Source organism: Pecten maximus, chromosome 8, assembly GCF_902652985.1.
Source record: "Pecten maximus chromosome 8, xPecMax1.1, whole genome shotgun sequence".
NCBI classification, from domain to species: Eukaryota; Metazoa; Mollusca; class Bivalvia; order Pectinida; family Pectinidae; genus Pecten; species Pecten maximus.
In genome coordinates, this window is record NC_047022.1 from 20,838,987 (window position 1) to 20,857,347 (window position 18,361).

Below are 18,361 nucleotides of genomic sequence, written 5' to 3' on the forward strand. Positions count from 1 at the left end.
TATTTAAAACGTATACCTTTAACGAACTGGTTATTCTTCAGCCAATTATTTTCTTCTTGATTTTCTACGGTCACAAGGTCGCTACCATGGTCGCGACATTGTTCCTGAAACGTAAAAAAATAATTACATCAGTAGTTATTAGCTCATTATTTGCTTTATTTTGTGGTACTACAAAACAAAACAAGATGTGCTGTGAGCAATGTGTGATACCACAAAATAACATAACAGTAGTATAAGTATAATTTTGTATAAATAATGGAGATGTCCTTTAAACTATGATGGTATAAAAGCCGCATAAGCAGATAGCGTCATTGAAATGAAATGAGAATAGATGCAGAATATGCCGAATCATCCTAAATATTACAAGTGTCCTTGAATAACAAGTTTTGACTTCATTAATGGAGACATGAGTCTCTGCCTCTGAAAGAATGTACTTTTAATTTCGACCATATTCAGTCCATCTTATAAAAGAATATCTCGTTTTTATTTCTGTATGCTTTGTCGAGTTATGCAGATTTTACTGTCATGGTAGGAATATAAATTTTTGAACAAGTGGCGGCGTACTACAAACATAACCTACCTGTGCTTCCGGCCACGTCACAGAGTTCATAAATAACTTATAACAGTGGCTGTTATATTCTGTCCAGCTCTGCTGACAGGTGACACTCTGCGATTTATATCCTGCTGCAAAGGTAAATAAAGCTTTACATATCACAACCCCTATGTTATTTTATGGCTTCACTCGATCAAAACATGACCAAACAGGCAGTTCTTTTTATCTACATTATAATCTTCCATACATTGAGGCGGTAATCATGCCGATTATATGCTGGAGACTGGAGAGTCTAACTAATTTTGCTTGAAGTAATATTAACGAAGATGTAGGTCATGATTTTCCTGTTAAGGTTACCCAAGTGTCCTCCTTGGTGACTAAATAAACGACGCCTACCTTAAGGAATGCATTTAGTACATCATGCACTAACACAACCATGTCATTATGAATGTTCAACCGACAGCAACGATGGACTAGAATTGGGATACTGGATTGGACATAACCCGCGAGGTAGGGTTGGCTTAGATGATGAGTATATTTAGGGTGGGGCTAAAAGCCAGCTTGACAATGAAATAATTGGGGGGAAATGCGGTAGGTCGAAACTACCAGATAAAGAGTTTTATGTCCCGGGTTGAGTGAGCTAGTTGAGGAGGAGAGGCAAACTTGGTTTCGTTTTTCTCCTTGGGAAGACTATAGAGATATATATGCTAATATTTAGAACAGGTGTGTATAAGTGATGTGTCGATGGAATCTGTAATATCACCATAAATATTAAGCGTAGATGAATGTACAAGAAGTTATCTGAATAGAGACATTGGCTGCCAAAGAATGCACGGTCCAGACACCCAAATGTTCAGTATGACTTAGGAAATGGTCAGTTACCTATATTCAAATATGTCAAAAAAACATATTGTTTGGAAAAATAGGTAAACAATATGACATACATAACCTGATTACACTCATTGTTATGTAAACAGCGTGTTAAAGGGGAGCAAATCATGTTTGAAAGTATAAAATGAATACTAGTGGACTATTACAATATGGGAAAATATACATCAACCATAAATGGTAGGTACACTTTATTCACTCGCAAATTGAGGCTTTTTTTATATAATCGTTTTGATCAATAGACAGAAAAGAATTGTTTCATGCATTTTGTCATCACTTATGTTATATTGTTTTATACTGGTTATGCTGTCTTTTATGACAGTTTTTCTTTCCATGTATTATTCACCTAGTAGTTACAGTTTAAGTTATATATATATACAGTCTGTGTATGTAAGTGTGTTTGGAAATTGTCTTTGTTTCTTTCTGTATCATGTGAATACTTTATGCGTAAAATCTGAAAAAAAATGTTAAAAATAAATCATAAAATGGTCGATAGCATAGTATTTTATGCTAAGAATACTAGCAGTACGTCATTTCAATAAATGACCTAAGGAACTTCTTAACTTTCTTGTACACATTTTTCCTTACAGCTGTTCTTAAATGTTCCTTATCCCAACAAGGGCAACTTCTATTCGTCAGTTTACTTAAGATAGGTGTGTGGCTTCCAGGGCTAAATTCCAACAAAGTTTGCTTTTGTTTTGTTTCGTTTAAACTGTGAGTACCGTGTGCGCGGTGCATGCGCAAATATGCCTCTAGTTTATTACTTTTAACGGATGAGAAATTGTTAATGTGAAAATAAGTCTGTATGGTATTCAATGATTAAAGGATTAAACATGTACATACATACCGCTACATATAACTCCAGCATCTTCTCCGTGATCGCAATTGGATACATTCCAGCCATTGAAAAAGCAAAATGTTTTGCCTAATTGCAACTGATGTATGCCAGTATCTGATACTGAACATTGAAGATCGTCCACAAAAATAGGCCCGGTTCCTCTATCGAAATATGCTTTTTCAAAAGGAGTTCCAGATCTATTAAACAGAATAAGTATGAAACGGTTTACACGTTCTAAAAGAATGGGATTATTGAAATGATATATACGCAACCATTTGGCCTTGTCGGTCATCTCAATTTAAAGAGACCAACCAACCAATTGTTTTCCCATAGACTTTAGTGTTAACGTTTTGGATTATATCAGGGTCCTTCAGCTCAAATTTTCTCCAAGTTAGCCATTTTGAAAATAGGTGAATTTCGCAGTAAAAATTCTCAAAAATCGTAAATGTTTACCTGTTTACTATTATTACGTGAACTTTTGGGAAAAAAACCAATCGGACTTACGAAATTTATATCAACATTTCTTATTGATAGTTACCTATCAGGCTACATATATATTTTCTCACTTCATAACATACTGGCCAATCAGTGGCTGCCAGACATTTTATCCTTGGCTTAACGTTCTATACACAGGGGCTGTTTCAAAAATATAATTTTTCAATTGGTTGGTTGTTCCCTATAATACGTATACTTATACATTAAGGTTTGCTATTCAACTAATATTCAACATATGACACCTATGCTTTTGACAGCAGATAAAAGTTTGTTCACTTGATAAAACCTAATACTAAAAAGGAAATTGACTAATATCATGACTTTAGGTCCTTTAATTTCTGCAAAAAAAATTATTTTGAATAATTCTAACACATTAAAAAACAAATTAAGCTTGAAATTTGGTCAGTATTATTTACTTGATAGCCCTTCATACCAGCATCCCATTTAAACAAATTTTGTATCGTTTTATCTCAGTATGATACTGGCCAAATATCATGACCATGGTTCTGCTTACTATGTACAACGCACGAAGCACGGCGGACAGTGCGGACAAAAAGCGACCGAAATAGGTCACCTGAAACTTTGTCTCAGGTGACCTAAATATCAGCCATAAATGTAAATATTTATCAATACTGATGTCATATGATATGAATCAGATAAACAAAGTTTGATACTTTTTTACGGTAATGAAGTTCAACATATCACTAACCGGTAGCCAAGTGCCTCACAAACTGTTCGGGCTTCGTCATAGTGAAAATTGTCATCACAAACTGTTCCCCATTGTCCATCGTGGTAAATCTCCACACGGCCTTCATTTGGCGCAATACCATTCACTAAGCGAATTCGTTCACCTGATCAAATGTAACGAAAACAACTATATATATCCAATTAGGTCGCTTAGGATATCACAAGAAACATTCTCGTTAGAATTAATTCTGCAAAATGTGATCATTATCTCAATGCCTAAATGTTCACCAACAGTATCAGTTACAATTTTGAAACAAAACAGGAGTTTTAAAGAATGGAGCCAAACTGAATTAAACGAATGTGTTTATCTAAAGGGGACAATACAAAAATCGAAATAGATCGAAGAAATGTCGAAATCTGAATGAGGATTCGTGAAAGACCAACAATTCATTACATTTCATAGTTTTCTATATTGGCTATTCCTATATCGAACATTAAGTATATGCATTTATTACATTTTTACCAGTGAAATATCAAAAATTATTCATTCTATAAAAGTGATATTTTCACTAGTGAAAAATATCATATTTTCACTAGTGAAAAATATCATATTTTCACTAGTGAAAAATATCACTTTTGCTGATTTGACCAATCAAATTAATGATTAGAAAATATCAAAATAATTGACCAATCAGAATGCCCGACATATATTACTGAAGACACTGTTAGATATCCTCTATATATTCGTAATCGCGTCATTGTGCAAATGAATGTAAACATGACAAACAGGGTAAAATAAACTTAGTAGATTGAAAAGTCCACAATCATTGTTTACGAACTGCAATCTCAAAGGAGTGAGTGTACAATAGCCATTGAAGATATTAGTGCCTTTCAAAAGAAACTGAGAGTTATATACTGTAGCAAAATAGGTGTTGTTATGTAATATTGTATAATTATTTAATTTGAATAATTATAATTTAGTTATCTAATTTAATATTTTGATAATTCACCTTTTTAAATAACATACCTTTTAATAATATACATACGGTGCATACTGACCATATGTCTTGATACACCTGATAGCCGGTGGAAGTGTCAGAGTGACCATAAACTTATACTTGGATGATGGATGCACAGGTACAGCGGAGTATGAAGTTATAATGACAAACGAAATGTTTGAATTGACACCTTTGGTTGTTATGGATTGACCCCGACGTGTTTCGGGAAAACCTCACGTTTTCCCAAGGGTGTATAAAAGACCGACACTTAAGCTGGACCATCCAGTGTTGGTCAAGCAGGTATACGCAACACACTGGCCAGTTAAATGTTTAATTAAAAGAAGCTTGTAACTGTGACTGTGCTACAATACATTACACCCAACAAAATATCAAACTGCACCATAATGCTGTTCCATCCTTCTATGACTCATCAGGGATGCTAAGTTCCAAAAGTGTCGATCAGAGGACGCGCAACAGAGCTCATAATAGTTAAAAAATGTCAAAATCTTGATTTAGATATGTAAATGACACATAATTGAATACATTTTATTATTTTCAAACACATATTTTGTTAACAGCAATACTTAAACTGCTATGGTAATTGTGATCAATACATAATTATTACATTAAGCGTATCAGTCGCAATGCTTAATATAATGTTCATTATGGAAACAAAAACGTTAATCTATAGGGATAATAAAAAAAAAAGTGACCGCTGCTATCTAGATAAAAAGTCGACTTCCTTAGCTCGGTCAAAAGTAAGATTTACCAAACATATAGTTACCAATACAGGATCCATCGGAAAGAAAGTAGCCATCAATACATCTACCACATGTGCCCGTTTGACATGTTACACGCACTACAGTCGCACAGTTTGGGATGGGGTCATTCCAGTAACAATCTGTCCATAAAACGAAAAAGTGTGTTGAAATATGTTTGCTACACAGACCAGTATTTCTTTATAGATACTAAACTACCACGATTTCAAAGCTATACTGAATGTGGATTTATATGTGAAACAAGTTTTCATTGCAATTATAAGATACAGTTTTCATGGGTATAATTCCAGATATTCCAGATGCAAAATAAAAATAAGAAAATAAAGTATCTGCAAGATGATAAAATAGTTCAAAAATAGATAATGCTAATTAAAGAGTATGTATAGAATCCTTACTTTCAGATTGGAGACGCCGTGATGATTTTCTTTCATCATGAATCCAGCAGTTACACTGGAACGTGTACATCCGACCATTTCCATCCTTCATGGTCACCTAAACAGAGCATACCTGCTCATGTACTGTCAATCCTAGTCTGTATTAGAGTGCACAGATGACCGATTTCGTAGCTATTGTGATTTAGGAATCATATCATAAGAAAGTCTGTCAATCAGGCTTAACAGGAAGTACAACAAGAGATCCCTCGGATCATGGTTCCCACCGTTTAAAAATCTGTATTGGGTCTATGTAAGACCACTTAATTTCTTTACTTTTTCCTATCATCCTCTCTTCTCCTCTTAATCTTTTAAAATAGGGAAAACCAACATATGAAATCTGAGAAGAGTCTCAAAATTTTTCTGAGAAGTAACAGAAATATTTTCAAGTAATCTGAAATTTGAGAAGGATTTATGAAATGAAGATTAATGATAAAGCGAATTTCAGCGGTCAAAATTCAAAATGACAACCTATTTTGATCCTTTTTTTCATCCGTCTCTCAATATTTAACGCATACAGCCACAGATTAAGGGAAACCTACCTCAAAATGTAAGAAAGATCCAAGGAGGACAATAAGAGAAATAACAATAACAATTATTCATCTGTCAATCTTCGAAAATAACTGTCTGGCGGCCTTTTTGTTTTCTAATTAGTCTCAATATTGATAATAGGCGATTTACAATTTTGATGATGTTTATTTCAAGACCTTTCAACATTTCAAACAATGAAGAGCATGTTAAAACAAATTTGACACATTTGGCAACTACCCCTCTGCAGTCCCTTTAGCGGTTGGTGGGCCAAACAATTTCATCAAGGGGAAGGAGCTTGATTTGTTTCTTTGAAAACAAACAATACTAGGTGTCGAATTAGAATGCAGCAGTCTGCGTACAAAAAATGACAAAAAATTTATACTTATAAGTATAATCAAGTTTACAATCATTTTCGAATCGAAATAAACAAATTATGCTTAAATATGATTCCCCGACATATATAATATGTAATTTAAACTTTATTTATCTTGCTACAATTGCGAAACAAGTCATATTAACTGATAGTTATCACGCTTGTTGGCCCGGATGGAAGCGCGCGAGGTGTCTTACTGTGGGAGGAAACCGGAGTACCCGAGGTAAACTCACGTGGTCGGGCAGGTGACCCCATACCTTTCCACATTCGATCAGTGGATTTCGAACCCCGGCCGCCTAGGTGAAAGGCATGTGTGCTACTACTGTGCCACCCGACCACTCGTAATGTTTACATAAACTGTTTTAATGTTAACTTTATACCTTTCCCAGGGGTAAATGTGAAACCAAGCATCGATACATTGACATCAAAGAGTATTAACTTGTCTATACATTTAATCCAAATAAGTATATACCGCCAATATAATTGATTCTCTAAGCAGTTTTGAAAAGATGTCAAATCTTTGTGAACAAATATAATTTTTAATGTCTGCCATATTCAGTCCATTCAAAATCATTTTACGTATACAGAGCTTTATCACCTACCCCAACCTTAACAGAAAATCAAAACCTTACCATTTATGCAAAGTGTTAAATTTTGGCTTAGATGTGTGTCACCCAAATAATTTGTTGAACGATTGTGGATATAACAGACCACCCTGTTACATTGAAAGCCTGAGCATGTGCTTTTTCTAATGCATAACAACCAGTAGCATGCATTCAAATCATGCCGACATGTTTATACCACGTTTTTTTAATAAATAATATTAGTTATAATTGGTATTTTAACACCTAATGCAGTACCTTTCTCATATGGGAAACAATTTTACAGTTATCTTAAGGGGAGACACTAAAACCAAGAAATTTGCTAGGACTATCGGCAAGTTTCAATGAGTTGAATACAAAGGTTTGCTCTCATTGGGCAAAACAAAATATTTTCCCGGCAAAATCTTTTATGTTCACTGCTAACCGCTGCAGTGAAAATATAAGTTTTGTTAGTTTGATAAATGTCTATATTTCACTGACAAAAATACAATAAATATATATATTTGATTTTTGGCAAAAAAAAGACGCATGTTCTTGCATATGTACATCATATGTAAACGTAGGGCTACATAGGCTACCAATAGCACATACTTAGGCAATTTAAAAACCCTGCCTTTCAATCAATTTTTCCTATTTTAAATTAAGAACGGGAGATAAAAAATGTGATGGATTGTGCCAATAGCTATAGGCTAACATATATACACAAACTGCCATCTTATATTGATCATTCTATATAGACTCAAGACAGTTTTTTTTTCCATTTACATCTAAACAAATGATGCTTAAATGCAATTTCCCTATAAAAACACGTTATTTCAAGTTTAATAAGTTTAAGACCATTTCATTTAACAAAAATATTTGATTCAAACATCTTTAAAAGATTAGAAAAACAATTGTGTAGAGAATTGTGTCATTTTGGGTCAAATATCATAATATTTTGCAATTTTCGAGTATTTTTTAAGCTGTTACCATGGTATTCACGGCTCTAAAAATCACAGAAAATACGAGTTTACTTATCCTTCAGAGCTGTATTAAAATTGCAAATGTTGTATAGATTACAAATATATATACCTGATTAAAAGTAATATGTAGGGTTAACTGGCAATGTTTACATATTAAAACATGTACCATATTTTTCAGAATTGGGCATTTTTACTGTACACTGTTACCTTATAAAGGTTGAAAAATGTCATTTTTTTTTGAAAATGTGCTTGATTAAGCTTCATTTCATTCATTATTACTCAAAAATACATAAAACAATTCAGTACTTGTTAAACATCTAGCTTGTCATATAAGTTGAATAAAGGGAGGTAACTCGCTAATCTGCCAATTTTAAGGGTGGGTTGATTAAGCATAATGTTCATGAATCAGTGTTAATTGAAAAATTATTTTATGTTTTATAACAAACCCAAAATAACTTATTAGGTATCTCACAATCCATAAAGACTGAATTCTGGTTTATTTTACCTGATTTATCACCCCGTAGCCATGCAACCTATTACAGTAAGTGTTATGTTTTGAAATTTTAGGTGATGATGCAGACAAAACATGGGTCAAATCCTTTCATTGCTACAGAAGAATAGTTTTAAATGGTATGCTATATTTCCCCGATTTGGCCCCACCCTCCAACCCCAGACACACACTGTTTATACAACTTATCACCATTTTTCTTTAAATTCTTCTTAATAATTCATGACAAGTAGAAATTTGTAGGACGGACGGATGCTACATCATGACGTAAACTCACTAGTCTTTCAAGCAAACTAAAAACTTTACCGGTCACATCACAAATAATGTTCTTGCAAAAAACTGATGACTAAAACTAAAATTTGCTTTGATCCAACCATATATTTTCCCAAATCAATGTGTAGCCATCCTATATGATCAAGTAAGCTGGTTATCGGGGCGTCTTACCTTTTTTACGTTTATCGGATAGCCTGTCGTGTGTAATATGATGAAGTCGACTTTTCCAAAGTCCAATTCAAAACGCCTTTCTGTTGTCTCATCTACTTTAAAATCGTTGCCTAGGTTTATTTTCGAAGCATTTCCCACCGTACCTTCCACGTCCATGTAAAGTGAAGTGTTGACGAAATCAGACAAGTCTATATGACCGACAGAAATAGTTACCTTCCATTGCTTCCCTAGAAAAGAAGAAAGAAAAGAAATGTTTATCTTCACCTCTGGTCATTTGACTCGTTGTTTAATTCCGACCAATTATGTTTCATACAGTCATGGCAAAATGACCATAGCAATGAGTTATCTCCTCCAGATCTTCAGACTTTATCTTATTTGTTTGTATTTCTCAGTAGTAAAATATCTATTCTTAATAATAACCAAAAGCCATAAGTCTTAAGTTCAAAGCATTTCAAAATTGATTCAATGTTCATGGATTTTTCTTGTCGGAATCTCCTTCTCTTGTACCAGCAGAAAAAATGATTTACCAGCCAAAGACTTGTAGACAGTTACTTCCCACTTTAAGTTCCATACATATGGTCCTTGCCTGTTCCAGAAAAGGTAAATTTGAAAAAAAATTGTAATATTCTAAACATGTAATTTAAGATGTCAGGGTATGCAAATTAATGCTTACTGTCAGTTTGGAAAAGCCATGGTATTCTTTTGTCGTCAGCAGACTGTTTAGTCTGTATCCAGCAGTCACATCGGAAGGTGTAGACCTGACCATTTCCATCCTCCATTGTCACCTAAAGAGAGCAGACCTGATCACGTGATCCACCCTTGGGAGAGTGTCCACATGACTGACTATCATAACAAAAATTAGAAGCTTGATGTAATGTAAAGTTCAATCAATGATATACAAAAAATATCAAAATACGAAGAAAACAGACCCATGATCGTTAATTGCCATGTCCCAGAGGGCTTGTTTCACTCAGCTTGATACCAAACAATGTCAATTATGAAAGCGACTTACCTTTTAAGTCAACGTCGGGGCATCTTACCTTTCGTACACGTATCTTATCCGTCCCTTTCTGATACAACCTGATATGGCTGATTTCCCCGATGTCCATTTCATATGTTATTTCTCTTATCTCACCATCGTAGAAATTTTTGCCTAGACGGATTTCTGAAACATTCGCCATTGTACCTCCTACGTCCATAAACAGATTGTTGAACGATCCAGAGCCCCTTGTACCATCGATGAAAACAGTTACCGTCCATTGTACCCCTACAAAGTTAGTAGGAGCAAGATAAAGAGAGAGAAAATCAGGCATCTGACCCTCTGAATGTTTTTATTGCTAAATGAATACTTGTAATTGTTTTAGTATTAAAACTTTGATTTGTTTAGTTGATAAGGTCACAATTATAACGATAGAAATATATTTGATCCCCGAAACCTCGAAAGTAGTAGGACAATGCTGTTCATTTGTACAACGGAATCCCTACATTCTTCTCACAAAGTATCAAAATGCTGGGCCTTTATCTTTTTGAGAAGTTGCTTAAATATTTTAACACATTTGACCCCTTTCAGTTTGATAATACAAAGGTCAACGTTGTTTATGAACAAACATGGATGGCTCTAATCCCAGCATGCTTCCGGAACAAAATTTTACAGATTCTCACACATTTGATCCCCCTTACCTTGATAATAGGTCAAAGTAGTTCATTTGAACAAAAATTATTTAGTAGTCCTACAAATACCGAACATGATCATGGTTCAATATTATGACACTGAGCCTCTTTTTTTTTTTTTTTTTTTTTTAGGTACAAGAAATTTTAATGCCCCAGAACATTTAAAAATTTGGACTGCTGCCAGGGTTGAGGCCCTGGATTCAGTATCCTGACAAATATATCCTCATACAAGAGGGCTCTCATTCATCACCTTACATTCATTTACACATTTCATTCCTTTATTTTCTTTCATTGTATTACACACATTCATATACTGGATTCATTACTTCCTAAATAATTTCACTCACCATATATACATATTTAATTATTACGTCACTCACTTGATTGCATCTCGCACATTGATTTCGCACGCACGCACGCACGCACGCACGCACACACCGTATGATATTTGGAAACTTCAATCATGATCACCAGCTGTGAGTCAGTCTTGTTATGGTCTAGCGTGGAAATCCACACTTACCATTACTGACCCACAACCTGTAATCACACTTGATTGACCCATATCACACATACATAATTACATACATACCACACATGTACATACATACATACATACTTATATACATACACTTCATGATAGTTGGATAGGTCAATCACGATCACCAGCTGTGAGCCAGTCGTGTTATGGTCTAGCGTGGAAATCCACACTTACCATTACTGACTCACAACCTGTAATCGCACTTGATTGACCCATATCACACATACATACACAGTACATGCACACATACATACATCATACAAATGTACCTACACAATTATACAATAAACATACGTGTTGAGTATATTCACCAAATATATCACAACGTTCAATCTCCTTTACTTTCGACACCGCTCTAATTTTCACACCGATTATAATCACTTGTGAATCCACACTTACCACTATTTGGAGGTATTCACAACATTACACAACGTATTACTTAATACATAATAATATATAAATACACACAGTATATAAATAAATGTATATTTAAATGGCATTATTACGTTAGTCTTTTATTATTATTATTATCATTAATGGCATTACTGCTTGTTAGCTACGTTAGACTGATCGGTGAGAGTGTGTATGTGTGTTTTGGTTCTTTTATCGTGTTGTCGGGTAGATAGTCTCGCTGGAGTAATTAGTAGTACCCAATATTTGTAAAGTAACTTCCGGTTGTGCTTACCGACATGTGGCTGTGTATTAAATTGGACATGAAGTAAGTTTTGAGTTAATTATCGTCATTGAACCGATACTATGTAATATAAACTTGCTCTAACTTATCAAATCTAGACTTGTATATTTCCTGGAGGTATATAAAGTATGTTAAATATTGTTCGCGAGTAGTCTAAAAATAGGTTTCAGGTTTCTACCATGGGTCTGTAATTCGCTGTGGATTATGTTTTTTAGGATATGAAAAGCAGAATTAGCAGACGTTTGTTTGTGTTGGTATTTTATTATATTTCGTACTTTCCATATTGTCCATTTGACACAGATAATTATTAAGTTTGTTATTCTGTGCATCTCACTTTCTTTTTCGTTCAATTCACCGGTTATCATCTTTTCTTCATTTAGTAATATTCTGATATCGTGAATTTTGTCGATAATATTGCACTTAACGAGTTGGATTAGTTGTTTAGTGAACGTGCAGTGATAAAAAAGGTGGGTTAGTGTTTCTATTTCATTGTTGCATAGGTGACATTTTCCATCCGAACGGTTCATTAATTGTAGTTTATATTCTGTATATATAATCCTGTGCAAGCACTTCCATTGAAATTCTTTCATTTTTAGTGATATTGGTAATTGCTTAAGTTGTTTCCAAACTTGATCCCAAGAAATTTCTTGTTGTAAGTAAATTTCCCATTTCTCTTCTGCTTTTGGTTTAGTATATGGTTGCATGATTTTTTGTATTGCATATTCATTTAGTTTTTTAACTGGTTGGAACACATCTTTTTTATACTTACCAAAGCACAAGTTATCATCTAGTATATGTTCTGTATTACCTGACTGTAATAATGTATCTCGCTTTAGTTTTTCGATGAAAGTTCCTATTATTGCCTTTTTCACTTTTGAGTATTCAGCAATCCAGTTTTGTTTGTTAGTTAGTATAGCTAGTAACGAGTTGGAGTCTATAAATTTTGTGTTGACTTTGTTCCATATATCCTTTATTTTGTTAATACCACTCTGTGCAAAGGATTGTATCATAAGAGGCCTATTATTTACCTGTAGATGTATGTTGCCCCATAAATTTTGGTCGAGCACATCAGATGTGGTCTGTACTGGCATCTTTGCTTGCATTTTTGCCCAGGCTAGTATGGCAGTTTTGTAGAACTTTGAAAATGTATTCACGTTTATTTCTTTAATGTCTGAGCATTTGCATATGAAGTATTTAGTATTATATTTATTGTCAAGCTGTTGTAGATAGAATCTACCTATCTGGTTCCAACTTTGTGGTTTGGAATGGATAATTCTATATATTGTTTTGATGTATATACTTTCTATAAAAGTTTCTATATTAATCATTCCCATTCCACCTTTCACAATATCATTACAACATACTCTTCTATCCAGTTGGTTATATTTCCCATCCCAAATATATTCCCATATAATTGTATTTATCTCTTTAGCATATTTTGATGGTATTCCTCTGGATTCAATTTCAAATCTAATTACTGAAAGGATTAACGATTTAATTATCAGTGTTTTCCCAGTTATAGTGAGGTTTCTGGTTTTCCAAACTTGCAAGCTATTTTTTATTTTAACTATTTTTTCGCGCCATATTTTATCATCATCAATTATTCTTCCATGGTAAACTCCTAAAGTTTTGACTGCAGTTTTTGACCATTTGATTTTTTTGAAAGAAGGTATTTTATTTTTCCATGCACCAAGGTATATTGCTTCTGTCTTATCATAGTTAATTTTTGACCCTGATGCTTTTTCATAAATAGAGAGTATTTCGAAGGCTTTTATTATGGACTGTTCTGTTCTATTGAATAATTGAGTGTCATCAGCAAACATGTTAAGTTTAGTGTCAATTTGATTTATACCTGGCAATTTAATTCCTTTTATATTTTGATTTGCTCTTATAGCACAGGCTAGAGGTTCTGCCTGAATTATATACAGCATCGGGGCTATTGGGCAACCTTGACGCGCAGATCTTGAAATATTGAAATACGATGATGTAAATCCATTTGTTTGTATGCATGTTTTTGAATCTTTTAGAAGCATTTCTATCCAATCGCAGAAAACTTTACCAAAGTTGAATTCTTTCATAGTTTTTAATATCCACCCCCATTCAATTCTATCGAATGCTTTTTGTTGGTCAAGGAAGATAATACTCCCTTCTTGGTTTTCTGATTCACAATAATCAATGATATCTTGAATTTGGCGGTTGGCATCCATAATGTTCCTTCCAGGTACAAATCCTTTCTGGTCAGTATGGATTAATTTATCAAGTTTTGTTTTGAGTCTATTAGCTAATATTTTGGCTATAATTTTGTAGTCTGTATTGAGTAATGTCAGCGGCCTCCAATTTTTTATATCTTCCCTTTCCCCTTTTTTGAATAATAGTTTGATTGTACCCCTAGTTTGAGAGTCAGTAAGTTTGTTATTGTTTAAAATTGTATTTATAAGTTCTATTACTTCATTGTTAATTAGCCACCAATATTTTTTATAAAATTCTGCACTGATTCCATCTTCTCCAGGAGATTTATTGTTTTTTAACATCAATATTGCTTGTATTATTTCTTCAGTGGACACCGGCCTGTCCATATCATTTTTTTCTTCATCTGTTAGTCTATTTTCAATACAATGTGTTAATTGATTGGCACTGTCTTCATCCCACCCCTCAGTGTTAAAAAGTTTAGAGTAAAATTTAGTCTGTTCATTTAGTATATTCTTTATTCCTGTTTTATAATTACCATCCTCCCCTTTTATCTTAAACCACTGTTTATTTTCTGCATTTGACTTTTCAAGACTGTAGAAGTATTTTGTAGATTTTTCATCTTCTTCAAAGATTTGTGTTCTAGATCTGACCCTAGTTGCACTTGTTCGATTATCATACACCTGTTTAATTCTATCTTTTAGGGAATTTATTTTATCGTTGGTTATGGTACTATTGTCATTCTGTTCAGAGAGCTTTTCAAGTTCCTTTTCCATCAATTTGAGTTTATTATCTGTTATTTTAAATTTCCTTCCTATTTCCATTGCTAAACTTTTTATTTTTATTTTGGTTAATTCCCACCAGTCACAGATGCTATATTGGTTTTTTTCCATAATCCATTGTGCCCAGCATGCTTGAAGTGTGTTTTTGAATATGTCATCCTCAATAACTTTATTGTTCATTTTCCATGTACCAGGTCCCCTTTCTATTTCTTTTAATCTCAATCTTAATGTTAAACTATTGTGGTCGCTGTATGGGCAGTTTCTTATTTTGATTTCGTTTACCGAAGAGTTCATACTTATTGGTGTAAATACATAATCTATCCTCGATTTAGATCGTCCACGTTCAAACGAGTATTGTTTTGAGTCAAAGTTACGTTTTCGCCATATATCTTCAATTTCATATTTTGTCAAAAACGAGCAAAGTTCTGTATATCCAGTATCATATTTCTTTTGTATCGGGATTCGATCTTTAATACCATCCATTACACAATTGAAATCGCCCATAATGATGTTTCTAGTGTCATGATCATTAACCATATACGTGTTAAGTGATTTAAAGAATAATTTTCTTTCAGTTCCTTTGTTAGGAGAATAAATATTTACCAGGTTATATTTTGTGTTGTCAGATTTTATTATGCATATTAGTAACCTACCTGTGTTGTCATATTTGTTTACTGAGATATCAATTGGTAGATTATTTTTCCATAGTATAGCTACCCCCCTTGAATCACTGGAGCCATTATTCCAAGTACTGCCACCCTTAGCTATATCTTTCCATTGGTTTTGCCATTTTTTGTGTCATCTTTCGTGCAGTGTGTCTCTTGTAGACATATTATGTGGTATTTTTGACTGTTTAGCCAATGTAGGAATTTGTCTCTTTTTCTATTGTCTCTTAGACCATTAGCATTTAAACAAGCAATATATAATGTATCGTTTTTGTTCATTGGAAGTTAATAAAATAGTATAATAGGGTTTTACTGAACTTATGAATAGTGTTATTTACTTTAGACAATACATATATACATAGACTAAGAAAAAAATAAACCATAGGAACGATATGTATAATAACTTAATGCAATATTGCGACAATAATTAACAGTCAGTAGAGATAAATACTTATGTACAATGTAGCATCATAGGCAGATACTAATTCTGGTTTTTTGGACGACTACTTGCTTGTCTGTCTTCCGGGGGTGTTTCGCTACTGAGGACTCGTTTTCGGGAAGTCATTGGAGTCGACCATGCATTTACCGTTGTGTGTGGAGCCATGATGAAGTCCTCCATGATTGACCACAGCTTGAGAGCTCCATCGACACTGATATGCATTCCGGATGCATCTGACGAGTCGTACTGGCCACATATATCGGTACCCCTTTACGGATGAACGCGTTGGCAGTATCGATATACGACAGTGTTCGCGACTTGTCTAGGACACATAGTTTGGCCATGAAAGAATTTACGGTCACAGCAGTTGTGTTGATCGCTTGGATACTGGGGCTCTTACCCTTTCTTGGTATTACACTACAAAGACCGATTTGTTTTCCCGGAAATGCGTCTTTCACCTTGTCTAGCGCGTGCATGATATTGATCGTGACAGAATCACCGTCGGTTCTATGTTTGGTGATGTCGTTTGTACCTAGGCTTATGATAATTTTGTCCACATCATTTTCGCCGAGTGACATTTTTGCTTTTGTTATGTTCGCTTCTATGTTGTTAAATGTTGCACCGGAGATAGAAGCATTCACTACCTTACTGTCGTTAGGAATGTCTAGTCGTCTGCAGTTCGATGCTCCGATTATCACACTGTTTATGTTTTGTACAGCTGGGGTGGGCGTGTCACCTTCATCATCATGGTCCCTGGGCACAGTAGTACTGTCTGTGGTTGCAGATGCTGTAGATTGCAGTCCCACTTCATTGTCGCGGTCGTCGCAGCTATTCTTACGTTGACCTTCTCTTATCTCGTGTACATATTCGCCGTATGTGTCTCTGGCATTTTCCAAACAATCTCGCTGGAGATGGCCAGGTTTCTTGCATCGGTAGCACACCTTTAGTTTTTCAGGACAGTCTTTGCTGTAATGACCGGGAAGTCCACACTGGAAGCATTTTGTTACGGTGTACTCTCTCTGTGGACATCTGTACGAAGGGTGGTCAGTCTGATTGCACCTGAAGCAGGGGGTCCTGTTGTTGTCGGCGAAAACACGTACAGAGAATCTCCCAAACATTGTTGTGAGAGGGAGAAGGGGTTCACATTTCACAATCTGGACATATCTCGTACCATTTTCAATGTCTGTGTCTCGTATTTTCCCGCGTCTCACTGAGCCGTTCACTACTTCACCAAATTTTGACATGAACGAACTGATAACAGAGTCAGTCATTTCAAATGGAGCGTCTTTTATTGTCACATTTGTCACTGTTCTCTCGACCTCCATAACCTTGACAGTTTGGCTCTGGATAACCAGTCCATTTGTCAGAAGTTTGTGTTTGATCGCACTATCTCTCACTGTTACTACACACATCCTGTCCGTGAGTTGAATGGATTTAATGTCTGTTTTGTTAATTATATTTTCTAGACTTTCTAAGACTTGTTCATGATTAAGTCCCCTAAATTGTTTGTGATGGAAATGGACCGACATCGGTCTTTGAAGAAGTTGGTTATGATCCATGTTGGACAAGTGAGTTCATATCACGATCGTGGACAATGGGGTTCCAACAAAAAAGGTTGCTAAGTGAATCTAAACATGATCTACTCACCGTAGACTGCACATTAGTTGAGTAAAGTCCTTTCTCTAACCTTAGTTGGGAATAAACAACACACAGAGGATCGAATTGAGTGTAGAACACCGATTCCAGTAGAAATATCGAGAGCCTCTGAAAAACACAACTATCGCCATTCAGGGGACATAACTCTGAGCCTCTTGATTATAGAGAAGAAGTCACTTAGACATATTAATCCCCCTATCTTTGAAAATACATATGTAGCTCTTTATCACCACATGCTTCTTGCCCAATTTAAGGACCAATCGCCTGATGATTTAAGCATATTTGACCCCTATGGCCTAGAAAATCCGTCAATGTCATTCTTTTAAACAATTTTATATAAATTTGTTTCAGCATGCTGCTGGCCAGATCCTGGATCTCAAGTTATCAAAAAGAATTTGTTTAAAGATTTTACTCATTTAACTCGTTTGACCTTGAAAGTGAACGTCATTCATTTAAACGAAATGCATCGCCCTTAACCGGAGGATGCTTCTGGTACAATATTTTGATCCGATGTCTCTTAATTATTAAAAAAACCCATTTGAATATTTTATTTTTAACACATTTGACCTCTCTGGTCTTAAAGGTAGGCAATGGTTATTTATTTGAAAAAAAGCATTCATCATTGGTTGTTTTGCATGGT

At 34.6% G+C, this 18,361-nt stretch overlaps 1 protein-coding gene across 1 annotated transcript in view; it reads right to left on the reverse strand.

The window, feature by feature from the left end:
• The window catches only part of LOC117332196 (scavenger receptor cysteine-rich type 1 protein M130-like), a 30,510-nt gene extending 14,094 nt beyond the window's left edge, over nt 1-16,416 (reverse strand). The window contains exons 1-10 of the mRNA XM_033891080.1: nt 16,213-16,416; nt 10,130-10,356; nt 9,763-9,874; nt 9,090-9,316; nt 5,634-5,730; nt 5,244-5,360; nt 3,484-3,625; nt 2,289-2,476; nt 581-684; nt 17-104 (exon numbers count right to left, since the gene is read on the reverse strand). Of these exons, the coding sequence (XP_033746971.1) occupies nt 17-104; nt 581-684; nt 2,289-2,476; nt 3,484-3,625; nt 5,244-5,360; nt 5,634-5,730; nt 9,090-9,316; nt 9,763-9,874; nt 10,130-10,356; nt 16,213-16,321 (1,411 nt within the window). The 5' untranslated portion in view covers nt 16,322-16,416. The remainder of the gene's footprint in view (nt 1-16; nt 105-580; nt 685-2,288; nt 2,477-3,483; nt 3,626-5,243; nt 5,361-5,633; nt 5,731-9,089; nt 9,317-9,762; nt 9,875-10,129; nt 10,357-16,212) is intronic.
• Between the last annotated feature and the right edge of the window lie 1,945 nt (nt 16,417-18,361).